This window comes from Sinocyclocheilus rhinocerous, unplaced genomic scaffold (assembly GCF_001515625.1).
Source record: "Sinocyclocheilus rhinocerous isolate Xijiao unplaced genomic scaffold, SAMN03320098_v1.1 scaffold1071, whole genome shotgun sequence".
NCBI classification, from domain to species: domain Eukaryota; kingdom Metazoa; phylum Chordata; class Actinopteri; order Cypriniformes; family Cyprinidae; genus Sinocyclocheilus; species Sinocyclocheilus rhinocerous.
Window position 1 is genome coordinate 771,057 of NW_015638033.1, and position 18,407 is coordinate 789,463.

At 43.9% G+C, this 18,407-nt stretch overlaps 3 protein-coding genes across 5 annotated transcripts in view; 1 reads left to right on the forward strand and 2 right to left on the reverse strand.

Annotated features, from left to right (window-relative positions):
* The window catches only part of ccdc197 (coiled-coil domain containing 197), a 3,802-nt gene extending 3,142 nt beyond the window's left edge, over positions 1 to 660 (reverse strand). Inside the window, exons 1-3 of the mRNA XM_016564721.1 lie at positions 445 to 660; positions 305 to 350; positions 48 to 224 (exon numbers count right to left, since the gene is read on the reverse strand). Of these exons, the coding sequence (XP_016420207.1) occupies positions 48 to 224; positions 305 to 350; positions 445 to 548 (327 nt within the window). The 5' untranslated portion in view covers positions 549 to 660. The remainder of the gene's footprint in view (positions 1 to 47; positions 225 to 304; positions 351 to 444) is intronic.
* Positions 661 to 6,131: 5,471 nt separating this feature from the next.
* Positions 6,132 to 12,461, forward strand: LOC107749538 (ankyrin repeat and SOCS box protein 2). Of its 3 annotated transcripts, XM_016564719.1 has the most exons (9): positions 6,132 to 6,328; positions 6,539 to 6,585; positions 7,389 to 7,498; positions 7,772 to 7,927; positions 8,708 to 8,953; positions 9,596 to 9,767; positions 10,783 to 11,320; positions 11,436 to 11,589; positions 11,974 to 12,461. In XM_016564719.1, exons 1-9 carry the CDS (start codon positions 6,251 to 6,253, stop codon positions 12,162 to 12,164), a joined length of 1,692 nt encoding a protein of 563 aa, XP_016420205.1. In that variant the 5' UTR covers positions 6,132 to 6,250; the 3' UTR covers positions 12,165 to 12,461. The 3 variants fall into 3 exon arrangements, with proteins under 3 accessions (XP_016420205.1, XP_016420204.1, XP_016420206.1); XM_016564718.1 differs by lacking the exon at positions 6,132 to 6,328 and having other exon boundaries at positions 6,354 to 6,585; XM_016564720.1 differs by lacking the exon at positions 6,132 to 6,328 and having other exon boundaries at positions 6,354 to 6,576.
* A 249-nt stretch (positions 12,462 to 12,710) lies between these two features.
* On the reverse strand, positions 12,711 to 14,739 carry LOC107749542 (protein FAM181A). Its single transcript, XM_016564723.1, has one exon. It carries the CDS (start codon positions 13,408 to 13,410, stop codon positions 12,730 to 12,732), a length of 681 nt encoding a protein of 226 aa, XP_016420209.1. The 5' UTR covers positions 13,411 to 14,739; the 3' UTR covers positions 12,711 to 12,729.
* Positions 14,740 to 18,407: the final 3,668 nt, after the last annotated feature.

Genomic DNA, 18,407 nt, shown 5'->3' on the forward strand with positions numbered 1-18,407 from the left:
TTTTGGTCTGGTGTGTGTGTGTGTGTGTGTGTGTGTGTGCTCCTCACCTCCGTGTGTCTGTGCTGGAGCTCGGCTCGTCTCTGCTGGAGGATCTTCATGCTCCCCTGAACCTCCTGCCGTGTGTCCATCAGCTGTGTGTTCACCGCGTCCACCTCGGCGCGCTTCTTCAGGACTAGTGTGGTCTGCAGCGTGTGGACGCCGGTGTCCAGGATCCCGCTGGAGGACTGCAGCACATTCAGCACAGCATTAGAGACACCGCGCAGGTAACCCACACACCTGAGAGTGTCGACGCTCAAACACTCACCTCCGCTATCACCGGGATGTGCTTTATGTGCTCCTCGATCTGCTCTCTGTCGTGACAAAAACAGCACAGAAGCGCAAGCGTCAGTGACGGTAAACAAGCTCCCTGTCGTCCTAGAGTAACACGACCCGCTGTAACGTTACCTGTGCTCCTCTAGCTGCGTTACAAACACGTTTTTCTGTTTGTGTTCGACTTTCAGCTTCAGACGAGCGTCTGTTTTCAGAGCAGGTGAAGAGGCGGAATCCATGAGTGCTTTACGAGCAGCGCTACCGGAGAAACACAGATCTATATAATAATATAATCTATATATAATATCTATATAATGTTGTCTATTATAGATCAGTGGGCTCCGCTGAACTGAACGCGCTCCTCCTGTTGCTCGGAAACCGGACGCCCGCTGTTGTCATAGTAACTGAGCGGAAGTGTTCGAGTCGCGTCAGCAGTACTGGCCACACCATGCATTATCTTCTTTATCCGAGTTATACTTTATTTGCTTCTTTGAAGCACGCGAAACACACCTCAGCACGAAACTAATATCAGTTCTGTGGCTTGTAGTCCATGAGAGCAGCTTCTTCATGCACAGTATTCAGCAGAAGCTGTGTCATATTTTATTTATTTAGTCATTTATTAGACGCTTTTATCCAAAGCGACTTACAAATGAGGACAACAGAGTTATAAAAACTGAAACAGAAGTGAAACAAGTAATAGGAAAGAGGAGAGATAAAGAGCCATACTTATCCTCTGCCGGTGAATATATCACTCATATGTATCATATATATCAACAGTAGTGTACTTCTTTATTTTGATGACAGACTCAGATTGGATCCTGCTGCTATATTAATGCAGTTTGTTTCTCCGCTGCTCTTTGCTGGAGGGTTAGTTGTTCTGTCTTTCTATCTTTCTCGGGCTGCACACATGGCCAGGACAGTGTTCTTTCTCTTCTGTAGGAACTCTTGTGTGGTTCTGCACTCTGCTTTGGATCCTCTTCTGTCAGGCTCCAGCAGGCTGAAGACATCTTGTCAGCCATTATTTAGGTAAATCCACAGGCTCTCGTGGTGTGTCTATAAACACTCATCTCCTCACACTGCTGCTGTGTTTCTCTGACCCCTGACCCCTGACCCCTGAGAGGAGATATTTTGATTGCCAAGCACTGTACTCTCTTCTGTTGAATACAGTACGCTAGTTGATAGATTTCACTTTTAGCAGATACACACTACTGGTCAAAGTTTGGAATAATTAAGATGATTTAATGTTTCTGAAAGAAGTCTCTTCGGCTCAGCAATGCTAAAACAGTGAAATATTATTATAATGTAGAACAGCTGTTTTCTATGTGAATATCTGTTAAACTGTAATGTATTTCTGTGATGCGCAGCTGTATTTTCAGCATCATTACTGCAGTCTTCAGTGTCACATGATCTTCAGAAATCATTCTAATATGCTGATTTGCTGCTCAAGAAACATTTCTGATTATTATCAATGTTGAAAACAGTCGTGCTGCACAATATTTCTGTGGAAACTGTGATACACTACCATTGAAAATGTTGGATTAAGGTTTTTTTTTTTTTTAAGAAATTATTTTTATTCATCAAGGATGCATTAAATTGCTCAAAAGTGACAGTAAAGACATTTATAATCCCAGGTGAAAAAGAAATATATTTAAATTGTGCTTTTTCAGACATACTTACTATACTTAAATTATACTATACTAAGTGCATATTAAATGTATTATTTTGTATATTTTTAATACATTTAATACTACGTCTTTTTCACCTGGGATTTTACAAAGATTTCAGAAAATGCTGTTCTTTTTAACTTCATATTCATCTGTGAATCCTGAAAGATAAAATGTATCAAATAAATGCAGTCTTGGTGAGCAGAAGAGATTTTGTGTCAAACCCTTTCATACACGTTCTGCAGAGCAACCCTCACGTGTGTGTGGAGTCTATAATGGATGTGTAACCGTGAGGATGAATGTCTTGCCACTTCATAAATCCTGCCGTAATGAGCCTGAGTGTTAGTGAAGCTAAACAGAGTATGTCCATAAAAGGCATCATCTGGAGGATCTGAACATCATACACACACACTCTCTCTCTCTCTCTCACACACACACACACACTCTCTCTCTCTCTCTCTCTCTCTCTCTCTCACACACACTCTCACACACACTCTCTCTCTCTCTCTCTCTCTCTCTCTCTCACACACACTCTCACACACACTCTCTCTCTCTCTCTCTCTCTCTCTCTCTCACACACACTCTCACACACACTCTCTCTCTCTCTCTCTCTCTCTCTCTCTCACACACACTCTCACACACACTCTCTCTCTCTCTCTCTCTCTCTCTCTCTCACACACACTCTCACACACACTCTCTCTCTCTCTCTCTCTCTCTCTCTCTCACACACACTCTCACACACACTCTCTCTCTCTCTCTCTCTCTCTCTCTCTCACACACACTCTCACACACACTCTCTCTCTCTCTCTCTCTCTCTCTCTCTCACACACACTCTCACACACACTCTCTCTCTCTCTCTCTCTCTCTCTCTCTCACACACACTCTCACACACACTCTCTCTCTCTCTCTCTCTCTCTCTCTCTCACACACACTCTCACACACACTCTCTCTCTCTCTCTCTCTCTCTCTCTCTCACACACACTCTCACACACACTCTCTCTCTCTCTCTCTCTCTCTCTCTCTCACACACACTCTCACACACACTCTCTCTCTCTCTCTCTCTCTCTCTCTCTCACACACACTCTCACACACACTCTCTCTCTCTCTCTCTCTCTCTCTCTCTCACACACACTCTCACACACACTCTCTCTCTCTCTCTCTCTCTCTCTCTCTCACACACACTCTCACACACACTCTCTCTCTCTCTCTCTCTCTCTCTCTCTCACACACACTCTCACACACACTCTCTCTCTCTCTCTCTCTCTCTCTCTCTCACACACACTCTCACACACACTCTCTCTCTCTCTCTCTCTCTCTCTCTCTCACACACACTCTCACACACACTCTCTCTCTCTCTCTCTCTCTCTCTCTCTCACACACACTCTCACACACACTCTCTCTCTCTCTCTCTCTCTCTCTCTCTCACACACACTCTCACACACACTCTCTCTCTCTCTCTCTCTCTCTCTCTCTCACACACACTCTCACACACACTCTCTCTCTCTCTCTCTCTCTCTCTCTCTCACACACACTCTCACACACACTCTCTCTCTCTCTCTCTCTCTCTCTCTCTCACACACACTCTCACACACACTCTCTCTCTCTCTCTCTCTCTCTCTCTCTCACACACACTCTCACACACACTCTCTCTCTCTCTCTCTCTCTCTCTCTCTCACACACACTCTCACACACACTCTCTCTCTCTCTCTCTCTCTCTCTCTCTCACACACACTCTCACACACACTCTCTCTCTCTCTCTCTCTCTCTCTCTCTCACACACACTCTCACACACACTCTCTCTCTCTCTCTCTCTCTCTCTCTCTCACACACACTCTCACACACACTCTCTCTCTCTCTCTCTCTCTCTCTCTCTCACACACACTCTCACACACACTCTCTCTCTCTCTCTCTCTCTCTCTCTCTCACACACACTCTCACACACACTCTCTCTCTCTCTCTCTCTCTCTCTCTCTCACACACACTCTCACACACACTCTCTCTCTCTCTCTCTCTCTCTCTCTCTCACACACACTCTCACACACACTCTCTCTCTCTCTCTCTCTCTCTCTCTCTCACACACACTCTCACACACACTCTCTCTCTCTCTCTCTCTCTCTCTCTCTCACACACACTCTCACACACACTCTCTCTCTCTCTCTCTCTCTCTCTCTCTCACACACACTCTCACACACACTCTCTCTCTCTCTCTCTCTCTCTCTCTCTCACACACACTCTCACACACACTCTCTCTCTCTCTCTCTCTCTCTCTCTCTCACACACACTCTCACACACACTCTCTCTCTCTCTCTCTCTCTCTCTCTCTCACACACACTCTCACACACACTCTCTCTCTCTCTCTCTCTCTCTCTCTCTCACACACACTCTCACACACACTCTCTCTCTCTCTCTCTCTCTCTCTCTCTCACACACACTCTCACACACACTCTCTCTCTCTCTCTCTCTCTCTCTCTCTCACACACACTCTCACACACACTCTCTCTCTCTCTCTCTCTCTCTCTCTCTCACACACACTCTCACACACACTCTCTCTCTCTCTCTCTCTCTCTCTCTCTCACACACACTCTCACACACACTCTCTCTCTCTCTCTCTCTCTCTCTCTCTCACACACACTCTCACACACACTCTCTCTCTCTCTCTCTCTCTCTCTCTCTCACACACACACTCTCACACACACACACTCTCTCTCTCTCACAGCAGATGTGGTTTGTGTTTGTGCTGAGGATGAGTTGAGCAGACTACAGAACATGTGAAAACCCCTCATTTCTTGATCATGTACCCATGCGAGCTCTTCCTGACTGCAGCGGTGGAGTCCTGTCCTCTGTAGACATTATATTTGAGTGATTTCTCTGAGATCTTACATGTTCACAGTGTTATGTCCTGTTCAGAACACATTTAGAGACTCCGAATGATTGGAGGTTTGATCATAAACACTCCCTCTCCTCGGTCTTTAAAAATGGCTGACATTAACTTAGTGATCAAATTTTACAACCTTAAGGAAATATTATCAAATTTTGCAATGATCAGTTAAAGGGGTCATATGATGTGATTTCAATTGTTCCTTTCTCTTTGGAGTGTTACAAGCTCTTGGTGCATAAAGAAGATCCTGCATTAGATCTACTGAGAAATGTCATGTATATAAAGAAATGTCATTTTATTTCTATAGTGAAGTGTAAATCAGAAATACTCAAGCTTTTGAATGAATGGGTGGGATTTTAATATAAAAGCAGGATATGCCTTATATGTCACCCTTATGCATATATGATAATATTTTGTAATTATCAGTATTTTCAAATTAATTGAAATTTTCATAAATCAACCTCTCAGGAAAATGTTATGGGGTTTCAAATTAAAATATGACTTTCTGTTATGAAACAGGACATTGATTTCATTCATGTCCACTGCAGAGACAGCAGGACTAAACGTGTGTTTATTACGCATTCTGCGAGACACAAGAAGTGAATAAGGAAGTAAATTATATTTCAATAATCCTATGAAATATTAGATATTATTATCAACATCTTGCCAATTATTATCATTCTGTTATATCTTTCATAACATAGTTGAGAATCATCTTTATACAAAGTTTGGTATAAAAAAAAAATCCCACTGTTTTTGCCTTTTCATGTTTATTTTTTTAAGTGTCCAGACATAGCATAATATATGAATAAAATATTTTTCATTTTCATTTTCTTAAGCTCTAAACAATATAATGACATGAAAAATATTAATTACGTTTTTTTTCTGGTAGTCAGGAGGATATTTATGACATCATGAAGCGTTTCAAATGTTATAAATCCCTCATGATCTATTAATAAGTAACGTATATGCAAATTCACAAAACCCGTTTGCCTAAATATTTGAAACGAGACAAACAGGCTGATCAGCAGCACAGATATCAGCACTTCTGCGGGGTTATTAATGCTCTTCTGAACGGGAAGGGTCGCTTCTTCTGTAGCGCTTTAGTTCTCCGTTTGTTTCTGAGGAAAGCCCTCGGGCAGCCGCTCAGTTCATGTGTTTTCCTCATTTCTCAATAACTACACTCTGAGCTTATCTAGTATTATCTGAGCTGCTCGAGTGGGTAGTCAAATAAGGTAAGCTCCAGGCCTCACGTGTCAAGACGAAGCTAAAATTAACCCAGCGAACAGCTGAGCGCTCGAGTGTGTGTGTGTGTGAGTGAGTGTGTGTGTGTGCGTGTGTATACACACGCGCGGCTCGAGCGTCTTTGTCTGCACGCGCGCTGTGTGGCAATACCAGGATGACACGATTCTCTTACGCCGAATATATCGCCTTATTTCGATCAAGTGACACTAAAAGAAACTCGTCGCCGCAGAAAATGCGTGCGTGTGTGTGTGTGTGTGTGCGAGTGAGTGTGTGTGTGTGTGTGTGTGAGTGTGTGTGTGCGTGTGTATACACACGCGCGGCTCGAGCGTCTTTGTCTGCACGCGCGCTGTGTGGCAATACCAGGATGACACGATTCTCTTACGCCGAATATATCGCCTTATTTCGATCAAGTGACACTAAAAGAAACTCGTCGCCGCAGAAAATATCATCATCTGGACGCGCTGCAAACCGCGACGAGGAGCCGACAGAGTGAGTCCTTCAGTGTGTGTGTGTGTGTGTGTGTGTTTATTATCGCAGTTAGCTCATTAACAGAGAACAAATCTCAAATGAACTGGGTTGAGTTTATGACAGGTGTGTGATTTGCCTGCGTGATCTTCAGCTGTCATTAGATCGGAGGAAAGAGACTCTTATTCCTCTTTTGGAGAGACCGGGGCTAGTTGTCACACTTACTCTACTGTAAACACAGTGAGCGCTATAGCCGGTCAATTGTCCGATGGGGTAAGTTGTCACAGTGGAACTGCTATTAAAATCCATATCACGGCAAATGTAAAGAGTGAAGCGATTATGAAACACGATTAATTAAACAAAGGAAATATACAAAAAAAAAAAAAAAACATTTTTATTTGGCCAACGGAGATGTAAAATACTGTAAACAAGTAAAGTAAATGAAACGCATGTGACAACTTGCCCCGATCTGACATGAAAATGACCCTTGTCCTGAAAACACAGCTCTGCGTTCAGATCTGTCTTCATGACCTACTGATTCTTGTCTAATTGTATGTCTGTGTGTTTATTTAGTTCACTTAATACTCAACATATATCGCAGACATATGATGATACTGTAAATGTAGTCTGGATGACAGAATTTACTAAAATTATTTCCATTTAAGACCTTTTTTAAAAAGCACAAACGTTTATGAGATAGTTAGACCTTATGGCAAAGGCCCTGTGTGACAACTAGCCCCAGCCTCCACTATAACTGACAAACACACTGATTTTTAAAAATTAAGCAATCGATATCCAATATCTTCTTAATGCTCCTGATCCTCCAGAGTCAGCTCTGCCGTCAGAAGAGCTGAAGCGTGTGAGTCAGACGACTGGACGGCTCTGCATGAAGCGGCTCACCGCGGCCAGACGCACTGCGTTCAGGCACTGCTGACAGGTAAGAGCCGAGGAGACACCTGTCCTAGAGAGAGCGCTGACAGCTGCATCAGCTTTGGACAAAAGATACGGTGACCCCGGGGTTTGAAGTGCCATGGGAGTGTTTTCTCACAAATCTTTCTGAGGAATTTGCAAGAAAACTTGTCGAACGAGTTGAGTTACTCTGATGCTGTGGCTTGGCCCTTACGTGTTTGAGTGTGTTAGTCAGTATTGGTCATTGCAGTGATCTAGCAGCGTGTGCTGATGAAGCGTGTTCACGTGTTGTGTGACACAGATCCTGGCGTGTGTGTGGACAAACGCACGCTACAGGAGCAGACGCCGCTGATGCTCGCCGTTCACGGAGGACACCTGGAGTGTGTGAGGAGTCTTCTGGAAGCAGGAGCCGACCCTGATATCAGCAACAAGAACAAAGAGACGCCTCTTTATAAAGGTAAAACAATACTGTTAATATTCACCTCCATTTAGTTCAAGAACAATGTCAAATAAAAATGAGCTGTAAATGTGCTCACTCTCAGTTCATCCCAGATCAGGATGAGTTTTTCTTCATCAGGTTTGTAGAAATGCAGCACTGCATCAGTGTCTCAGCAATGGATGCTCTGCAGTGAATGGGTGCCGTCAGAATGAGAGTCCAAACAGCTGATAAAAACATCACAATAATCTACAAGTAATCCACAGCACTCCAGTCATCAGTTAACATCTGGAGAAGACAAAAGCTGAAACAAATCCAGCATTAAGACCTTTTTAACTAAAATACCATAGAGTCTATAATCCATAATAACTCTTAGTCTGAATCAGGAGAGAAATCTGCACAAATCAAGCCAAAACAGCTCTAAACAAATATGGATTAGTTTCAGCTTTTGTTTTCTCCAGATGTTCACTGATGGACTGGAGTGGTGTGGATTACTTGTGGATTATTGTGATGTTTTTATCAGCTGTTTGGACTCTCATTCTGACGGCACCCATTCACTGCAGAGCATCCATTGCTGAGACACTGATGCAATGCTGCATTTCTACAAACCTGATGAAGAAACAAACTCATCCTGATCTCGGATGGACTGAGGGTGAACACATCTTCAGCTAATGTCCATGTTTGGGTGAACTGTTCCTTTAAGGCTCAAGTCAGTTCAATGTTGATTCAAGTCAGTCATTATCCAGCTGAGTTGAGTAAGTGTTTTAAACCTCCGTCTTCTCTGTGTGTGGTGGTGTTTAGCGTGTGAGCAGGAGAGCATCAGCGTGGTGAAGCTGCTGCTGGCGTCCGGCGCGGCGGTGAATCAGCGCTGTTATCGCGGCTGGACCGCGCTGCATGAAGCAGCGAGACAAGACAACACTGAGCTCTGTGAGACGCTCCTGAGGGCCGGAGCCGCTGTAGACGCCCGCAACACTGACCACATCACACCCGCGATAGAGGCGGCTCGACACGGACACACAGGAGCGCTGGTGTACCTGATCCAGAGCGGTACTGAGCGCCGGGTTTACTAGCAGGCCGCTTGAGGCTATAGACTGGGATTCTCCCTGACATGCAATCATTTTGAGATCTTCTGTTAATGTCAGTAGCATTAGGCACTTCACGTGGGTGTCCTGTGACTGTTTCTAAAAGCTTCAGCACAAACTCTGTGTTTTTGTAGTGAGAGCTGTGTTATAAACTATTCTCTAACAATAGCTAGTTCTAAACATGTCAAATGTCTGTTTTCCCTCTACAGGTTAGTTATTTTTTACAAATTGAGTAAGCTGTGAGGAAACATTTACTAAACCACAATAATACTCCATCAGATATGCCAGACAGAGCCATCGGTGTGATTCCTTCAGATATTAGGCTCGGTGTGATTAGCCAGAGTTTATGATCCGTTTGATCTATCAATATGGTTTAAGTCTGAGTTTTTAAATTTAAGTTAAAATTAATATTTTACCCTGACATGAATATAACTAAAAACAAAGACTTAGTATAAACTAATTAGACCAGTGAGTCGCTATGGCAGTAGATATAAAACACAGAACAGGAAATAATTTGTGTTTATAAGACATTTATTTCAAAATATTGAGGGATGGCTTCTGAAACCAAAAGAGTAGAAACACTAGAATGTTGTGCTTGTCCCGTCAGGTGCTGGTGTGAACGCTCAGACGTGTGACGGGAACACAGCTTTAACCCAAGCCTGCAGACATGGTCACACAGAAACTGTGAAGCTTCTGCTCAAACATCACGCTGACGCCAACAAAGCCACCAATGCCGGACTTCTGCCTCTGCATATCGCCAGCCAGCACGGACACAACGAGTAAGAATTCAGTCCAATCTAGAGAACTACAGCAGTGATCTGTGTCCTGTAGCAGATGTCATGTGCTGTACAACAGCTGCGCCTGCCGTCTCTGACACACGTGACGAGAGCTCAACAGCTGGAGTCCAAACACAGCCACTACAGCTGACCACGTGATTACTGTAACTCCCAGCTGTGCTTTACACCAACAGCTCACACGAACATGAGAACTCAATGAAGATGTGCTCACCCTCAGTTCATCCCAGATCAGGATGAGTTTGTTTCTTCATCAGATTTGGAGAAATGCAGCATTGCATCAGTGTCTCAGCAATGGATGCTCTGCAGTGAATGGGTGCCGTCAGAATGAGAGTCCAAACAGCTGATAAAAACATCACAATAATCCACAAGTAATCCACTCCAGTCCATCAGTTAACATCTGGAGAAGACAAAAGCTGAAACTAATCCAGCATTAAGACAGTGAATGGGTGCCGTCAGAATGAGAGCTGATAAAAACATCACAATAATCCACAAGTAATCCACAGCACTCCAGTCCATCAGTTAACATCTGGAGAAGACAAAAGCTGAAACTAATCCAGCATTAAGACGTTTTTAACTAAAATACCATTGAGTCTATAATAATGCTTCCTCCAGTGAAAAAGTGTTCTGGTCTGAATCAGGAGAGAAATCTGCACAAATCAAACCAAAACAGCTCTAAACAAATATGGATTAGTTTCAGCTTTTGTCTTCTCCAGATGTTAACTGATGGACTGGAGTGCTGTGGATTACTTGTGGATTATTGTGATGTTTTTATCAGCTGTTTGGACTCTCATTCTGACGGCACCCATTCACTGCAGAGCATCCATTGCTGAGACACTGATGCAGTGCTACATTTCTACAAACCTGATGAACAAACAAACTCATCCTAATCTACTTTTTTTTTTTGGTGAACTATTCCTTGAAAAAGTTTGATATTGTCTTGATGATTTAATGAATCATTGATTTGTATGCTTAAGCTCTAAAATGCTGTCTTTCCCAGGATTGTTTCATTATTGCTCCCGATCAGCAGCCGGGTGAGGATTCGGCAGAGCGGCATCTCTCCCCTCCATCTGGCAGCGGAGCACGACCGCAGGATCATCATGAGTCTGCTGATTGAGTCGGGGTTTGATGTCAACAGCAAACTCTCTCAGGAGTGCTCAGCCAGGTTCCAGGACCGGCGAGTTTCGGCTCTGTACTGCGCCGTCGCCGCCAGGAACACATGGGCCGCTGCTGTTCTGCTGAAGGCCGGTGCGAATCCCAACATGGACCCCTTCAGCCCGCTGCTGTTAGCGGTGCGTGACGGCTGTCTGGAGACTGTGGCGCTGCTGCTGGAGCACGGAGCCCATGTGAACGCTCGCCCGACCGCAGGTTTCCCCGCAGTGCTGCTGTACACGCATCAGCTGGACGTCCTGCAGTATCTACTGGACCACGGCTGTGACGCTCGGGCCTGCTTCACCTGCAGCAGACATCACAGCGGAGAGCACACACACTTCAGAAGCCACACGGTGAACACGAACGCCACTAAACCAGAGTTAAAGGTGATGATTCAGTGTCGGGAGGTATTCTTGACCAATGAATAGCCATTCTCTGTAGCCTCATGGTGTGTGTTAGGTCCTGACTGTGCCGAATCTGAAGTTCTCTGTTCTCTTTCAGTTCTGTGACTGGATCTCGTCCTCCTGCTGGAGACACTCAGCCGGTCGGGTCACTGATCTGCTGCTGGACTATGTAGGAAACGTTCAGCTCTGCAGCAGGATCAGGGATCTCCTTCTGGACCAACCGGAGTGGACGAGCATTAAGGAGAAAACATGTGAGTGCATTATGAACCACAGCACATTTGCCAGTAAAACCGCAGTAGAGCTGCACAGATGCTGGGATGATCATGCTATGATCGTTTGCCTGACCGCTGAACAGCTCAACTATTTAAAGAAACAGTCACACATTTATCATTTACATGATGTTGATCTTTCGTGCTTTTTGTACACCGAAGACAATTTCAAAAAAGGATTTTTATTTTTATTTTTATTTAGGAACTTATTTACTTTTCATAAGATCTGTTTATCTATTAGCTTGTCAGTCATCTAGAAACTGGAGTTGCACAGACTTGAACACAAGCTCCTCGTGGTCAGCTGCAGAGCAGTGTTGTTGTCGTTGTGCATGCTGAGCAGGATCGATGTGATGTTTGTGTTTACAGCGTCTCCTCGAGGCCTGATGCATCTCTGTGGGCTGAGGATCCGAGAGCAGCTGGGGCCGCAGAGACTGAGGTGTGTGGAGTCGCTGCCGCTGCCGGGCCCCATGCTGTGGTACCTGAGCTCCAGAAGCAGGCGCTGCGCTCAGCACAGGGACCACCACCACCACCACCATCATCATCATCATCATCACTGAAGGGAGAGTGAAACGGGATGATCGTTTTGTGTATTTATAACTCTTAATTTATCTTGAGGTTTTTTAAAGTATTATGTTTGTGCTTGATACACAGTTCTATGTAGTTGATCTGAAAATACTGAGTATGATGGTGGTTATCAGAATAAATGTGCTGCTTCGAGTGTCGGATCTTTAATTAACAGACAGTGTAAAACAGTCAATCAGTAGCAGTTTTAATCAGCTAATGGATTACAGTCAGGTTTTTAGTGTGAAAACATCTCTAACTGGACTAACACAATAATAAATACTCTCTACCTCAGTGAATGATGCTGTTTCAGGGATGTTTGAGCTGTGACAGAGACATGTTTATCAGATGCTCTCCAGAGAACAGTGTTTGTGCTGTGCTCACACAAACACTCTGAAATGGATATTCTAATGTCTTCACTTTCTCACTAAAGCCCATAAAAGTCAATACACGCGTGCTTTATTCTTGCTACATCTGTACTTTAAGTGCTTAAAGGCGAGTGTTCATTAAATCCAGCTGATTCAGTAATCGGTTAAAACAGAGGGGAGTTCGCTACAGTGTCTAAATGAAGCCGAACACGCTGAACACGGAGGAGGAGGAGGAAGATGAGGAAGAGGAGGGTTTGGTGGGGATCGGCTTGATGACCACATGCGCGCGGCTGCTGAGGGGCGCGTCCGCGTGAGGCAGCAGAAAGCGGTACGGGAGCGAGCAGCACGAGCACGCGCACGCCGCGCGACCGGACAGCAGCGGGTTTGCGTTCAAGTCTTCAAACACCGTCGTGCTTCTCTCGCCATTCACCGCGGGCGGTCTGACGTGTCCGCTCTGAAGGAAGCGCTCCAGACGCTCGCGGCTCCCGGATGAGGACTGCGGCTCCTTCCAGAAGGACGCCGGGAGCTGCCGCTTGCGCATCGGCATCGGAGCCTGTCCCTGTCCCTGTCCCTGTCCCGACCGCGCTCCGTCCTCCGCGTTCAGACGCTCCTCTCTCCCGCTCCCGGTCCCGGTCCCGGGCGGCGCTTGATCCTCGGAGAGTTTAGCGGGCGCCGAGTCGCCGTTTCTGTGCGAGTGGCAGCGGGGCATCTTGGCGTAGCGGTGCGAGAAGCGCTTGAGCTGCTTCTGCAGGTATTTGCGGTGGTCCACGGAGCGCCTGCAGGGCGCGGATCGATCCAGCGCCGCCTTGATGTCGCTCGACGCCAGATTGACGAAGTTCAGGAGCGTCTTGACCTCGCTGTCGGAGCTCGCCATCACGCAGACCTCAGCAGCACATCCTCACGCACTCCTGTGAAGCTCGGACCTCCAGCTCTAGAGTCTACAGTCGCAATACTGACTCCAGCTTCGCATCAGACCTGGCGAAGCAAAGCCAGAGTGAGGTCCAGCTCTGTAATAGCCCAAGCTCTCGAAGAAGCTGAATGGCTATAGACTGGGTGTAGTTATGGTGCTTTCCTGAGCCAATCAGAGACCTCACTTTCCTCACAATGCTCCCCAATGAGCCACCGAGATCCCGGTGTCGGATTCTTTGCCACCCCACACTGTTGTCATGGAAATCCCCGAGAGGGAAAATAGCAGCAGATGCAATATTTCTTAGTGGAAACAAACGGTGGCCTGATCATCCCGCGCTCGCTGCAGTCTGTTTGTGATTTGACGGAGTTTGGAGCGAGGGCCCCGTGGCCCTGAAGCCGCGCTTCACCTCACTTCCAGAAGACGATCTGAAGTTGCGCTCTTCGCCTTACAGGGATGTCAGGAGCGGGTTCAGGGGAGGAGATGTGCGCATAACCATGGAGAGGGGGCTTGAGCGCTCAAGAATCTTGTCTCTCTGTTTGCCCCCTCAATCGAGCCACACAAAAGCTGAATTACTCATTCAAACCTCGCGGGACAAAGGCGGAGGAGCCGGAGAGCACTCTCACATTTGTAGTCAAACATTCGGAGACTTAAATCGAGTCGTCATGAAAGAGAAAGAGTTAGACAAAGCCCATAGAATTGCCATCAGCAAACACTTTCCTGTGTCATATTAGTGGGTCTCCATGGCTCCCTCTGGCTGGAGGACAATAGCAGGAGTTTGCTCACTCGAATACTGTCACCCTGCCAACGGAGACCAGCGCCAGGAGCAGGACAATCCCGCAGAAAGCAGCGGCTCCGCGGGGAAGGGTGCGATAGAAAAGGAGAAAGGGACTTGTGAAATGCTAATTGAGCTCCGTCCCTCATTGAGAGGAGAAAAGAGAGAGAGCAGGGCTACCTATCGTCCCGTCGAGACGCCTCGTCCCCGGCAGAGGAGCTTCAGACGAGAGCCGCAGCGCTTAGAGCCCCGAGGGCCCTCTGTCCGGACAGCAACCCTCCAACCAGACTTACGATGATCTAAACCAGCATTAACATGAGCTAAAACAACTGAAAATCAAGACGTTTTCAGAAGAACCACGGGCTTCATTTATAGTCGTGCATAGAATGAGCCTAAATGTGAACACAAAACTAATTCTGAAAGGTTCCTGTGAAGGATTTCTATTAAAATCCACGCCGTTTACTCAGAAAATGCTCCCAAATGCATCCTGCTTTATAAACCATAATTCATCTTAAGCACAAAGTGCAGAATGCCAAAAAATATCCCAAAAATATCTTCATCATTAATGAGTTTCAGTGACGTAATTATTACAAAAGCAGTTGCACATTTGCACATATAGTAATATTAATGTATGTTGTGGTTGTCTACATTTTAATAAATATTAGACTATCTTAATGGTATTTTAGTGGCAAAAACTTTGCACACGTTCTTTAGTTCTTTACATATAATAAGATAATTTTCACGTCAGTTCTTTATAAATCCTCTAATCCGAAATATATATTTTTCTAAATGCGTATCGACTGGGAAAGTCGCTGGTGTGAAGACCACGGTGTGCTCCTCTTCCTCTTCTGTCCAGTCAAACAATAGCTCTGCTCTTCTGAAGTGTGTGAATGAAGGCACAGCCTAATAAAAGCCTCTCTGACAGCCTGAAGAAGACGGATGACTGCTGCAGGCCAGATGGACTGACCACAGGCACAGCTAATCATTTTACAGAAACACAACGTCTCAAGTCAAGATGCTGCTGATGGCATAAAGATCAGCTTTAGCGCTTGTCTAAAGAAATCAGAAACATGCAGCGTCACACACTTCTGCTGAAAATGTGCAGATTTGTAAGAGTGATGTAAATGAAATAATGCAGCAGCTCTATTATTCCCTCTAGAGTTGAGTTCATTCGGTGTGATTCATTTTCATTCATTTGTTTTTCTCCATTTCGGTCTCATGATGGAGTTTGGTTTTCTTGCCACTGTCGCCTTTGGCTTGATTAGCTGGGGTTTAAAAGACGCGTAATATTCAGAAATAGCACTGATAATACTGGATGAGAAGTGAACAGGGGTGGAAAATTAGTGAAAGTACAGACTCTCAGTGAAAATTGTACTCAAAAGTACAAGTATCTGGACAAAAACATACTTGCGTAAAGTAAAACAAAGTGCAACTTTAAATTGTACTCGAGTATTAAAAAGGAGAAATAACCTAGCAAAAAAAAAAGGAGATTCTTGTTTGATCATATTGAGCCATCTTCTCAATGCAAAGATAAATTACTTAAAAACCTGCATAAAATGTTTTTGTCAGACATGCAAAGGTTTGGTTAAAGGGAGAAAACATGAAATGCAATGGCACAGGTCAAACCTGTCTAAACATCTATCTAGTGCGAGGACATCTATTAAAATGCAGCACAATGCAACACAAACATCCATCCTTTACCCTCGTGCCGTCCCTAACGTACATGCCTTTCTTCAGATGAACACAAACTAAGCACACAGTGCATAAAATACAAAATAACGCTTCAAAAACATTTACGATCCTATGTTACTCAATATATCATTTTAATACGATTTATCTACTTCCTGATAAGAACATCACTAAACATGAATTACAATTACTTTAATAAACAATGTTGGGTTAAACACTTTTTAAAGATTTGTGACATTTGTTTAAAAAAAAAAAGCAATCAGTGTCACCAAAACATGAATTGTATAAATTCTCCAAACACTTCTCACACTGTGATGCATTTGTGCTGCTAAATGCTAAACTCAACTAAAGCACAGTTGTCATCGTTTACACACAACGAGTCAAAACGGTTCACACTTGTTTCTAATGATGTGATCAAACCAACTGTACAACATATGAGCTTCTCATCACTGATTTTGTTCACATTCAATCTTGTCCATGCAGGCAAATATAGACAGCTAATGACTTTCAAAATAGACAAAAATAACAAATAAACTTAGCTTCCTCAGATTTGAAGGTGAACATATGAAGCCAGAAATGTAATGTTATGAAGTAACAAGTACAAGTAGTCTGTTTAAATTGTACTTGAATGAAGTAAAAATCCCCCTAAATAATAGTTAAACACATGAATCAAGTAAAATTACTTTTTACAGTTTTTCTGAATTGCTAAAACACTAAACCCCAATCTCTGAACCAAATTCTCACTAGTTTAAACCAATCTGTCGAATAAAGCACTGATATGATCAAACCAACTGTACAACATATGAGCCGGTTCAGAGAGCACAAGTGGCACAGGTGACTGAATGATGAGACGAACAATAGATGGACACAATCTGAGAAGGAGAGGAGGAAGAGTACATGTAAGAAGTGGAGGATGAGGAGAGAAAGAGGACGGTTTAGAGAGTGTTATCAAGGCTAGATGGGGTTTTTCTCTTTGTCTAGCAAAAAAGACAACATTACTTGTGATGTGGACAAAGTCCTCAGGCCGGACTCAAGCACAAATTGCAGTACATACAGTAGGCCTATACAATATATTCACCTTACTCAGTTGCAATTACTATACTTTCTTACAGAATTGCAAAATTGTTTACTCAATACAATATACTTTTTTCTGTAATGTTCTGGATGCTGTGTTCTCCATTTTTCTCTGTAGTGTCTAATGAATGCTCTGTAGTGTTTATTTTATTGACTTGTGTGTGTGTGTGATCTGAGAGCACCGGTTGATTTTGAGTGCAAGAGAAATGGTTTTGCAGTGATTGTTTGATTTTGATGAAGAGTCAGAGGTTTCGTGAATTTAGTTTGAGTATTTGGATTTGTGTTTAAGGTTTTGAGAAAATGAGTGATGGTTTCAAGAAATGTGTTTTAGCAATTCAGAAAAACTGTAAAATTAAGTATTTTACAGCCTGGACTGTTTTGTCTTCTATAGAGCTGCTTTAAAGCTGAAATGTCTTTCTTAATCTGTGTTATATAAATCACTATAGAAGTAAAGGTGATGCTGTAAATCACTTGACTGCTAGTACAGTTTTTCTCAATACCTAACACACAATTCATGAAACAATTCACCATTTGCTCACAACTATAAACACAATCTCAAAACTACACACCAACTTGTGCAAACTTCAGACTTCCAGCTCAAAATCAAATAGTTTAGTCAAAAACATATGATCTTTAGTCAGACTCAAGCTTAGGCCTCAGATGACACACAAACCTGTCAGATACACACATACTGCACTGCCGAGACAACACTAGTGAGATCAACTCAACACTGTTACTACAACCTGCTTTTGGGAAACTGGAATCCTTTTGCTAGTCAATGTCTGTTACAGTATACGACATAAATAGAGCACTGCAGATACAGTACAATTCAGCATTAAACTGTAAGAAAAGTTTACTGTCATTGCACTACTGTAAAGAGATCTTACAGAAGATGAAAAGCACTAAGAGAAAAGTTCAAACAACTGAATATACAGTAAACACACATTGGCATATACTGTCTGTTACTTCACAGAAATAAATAATGAATGAATAAATAAATAAATACTGTAAATAAATTCATTCATTCATTCAGCATCCTCTGCCAATTTGCATCACAGTATTGGTATTATCCTTATTTGTTACAGCAGTTTCTAAGTCTTCTGACACAAGACTTCTCTGCCAGCCCTAGACAGCCGTCTCTCAGTTCTGCACAAATACAGTACATACTTGGCTACAAATCAATTCAACAGTAATGAGTTTGAGGGTGTATAACTGTACATAGAATAATGAACGTTCTCTCATCTGAAGTACTGCTGCTATGTACTGTAATTATACTGTATGTGTAAGTACTGAAACCCTGTAGATGAGCTGTAGACCAACTTCCCTCACGATCAGTCCATGCAGAAGATCACGCTCAACTACAGCGCTGTGTATTTCATCAGGAGCTAATGACCTTTGACCTCATCCCCTTCGTTTTTATTTCCCC

Excerpts from the sequence above, each read along its gene's own strand:
- LOC107749538 (XM_016564719.1), top strand. The coding sequence starts at position 6,251 with ATGACACGATTCTCTTACGCCGAATATATCGCCTTATTTCGATCAAGT. Across the intron at positions 6,586-7,388 it reads CGCGACGAGGAGCCGACAGA|AGTCAGCTCTGCCGTCAGAA; the intron begins GTGAGTCCTTCA and ends CTGATCCTCCAG. Across the intron at positions 9,768-10,782 it reads AGCCAGCACGGACACAACGA|GATTGTTTCATTATTGCTCC; the intron begins GTAAGAATTCAG and ends TGTCTTTCCCAG.
- LOC107749542 (XM_016564723.1), bottom strand. The coding sequence starts at position 13,410 with ATGGCGAGCTCCGACAGCGAGGTCAAGACGCTCCTGAACTTCGTCAAT.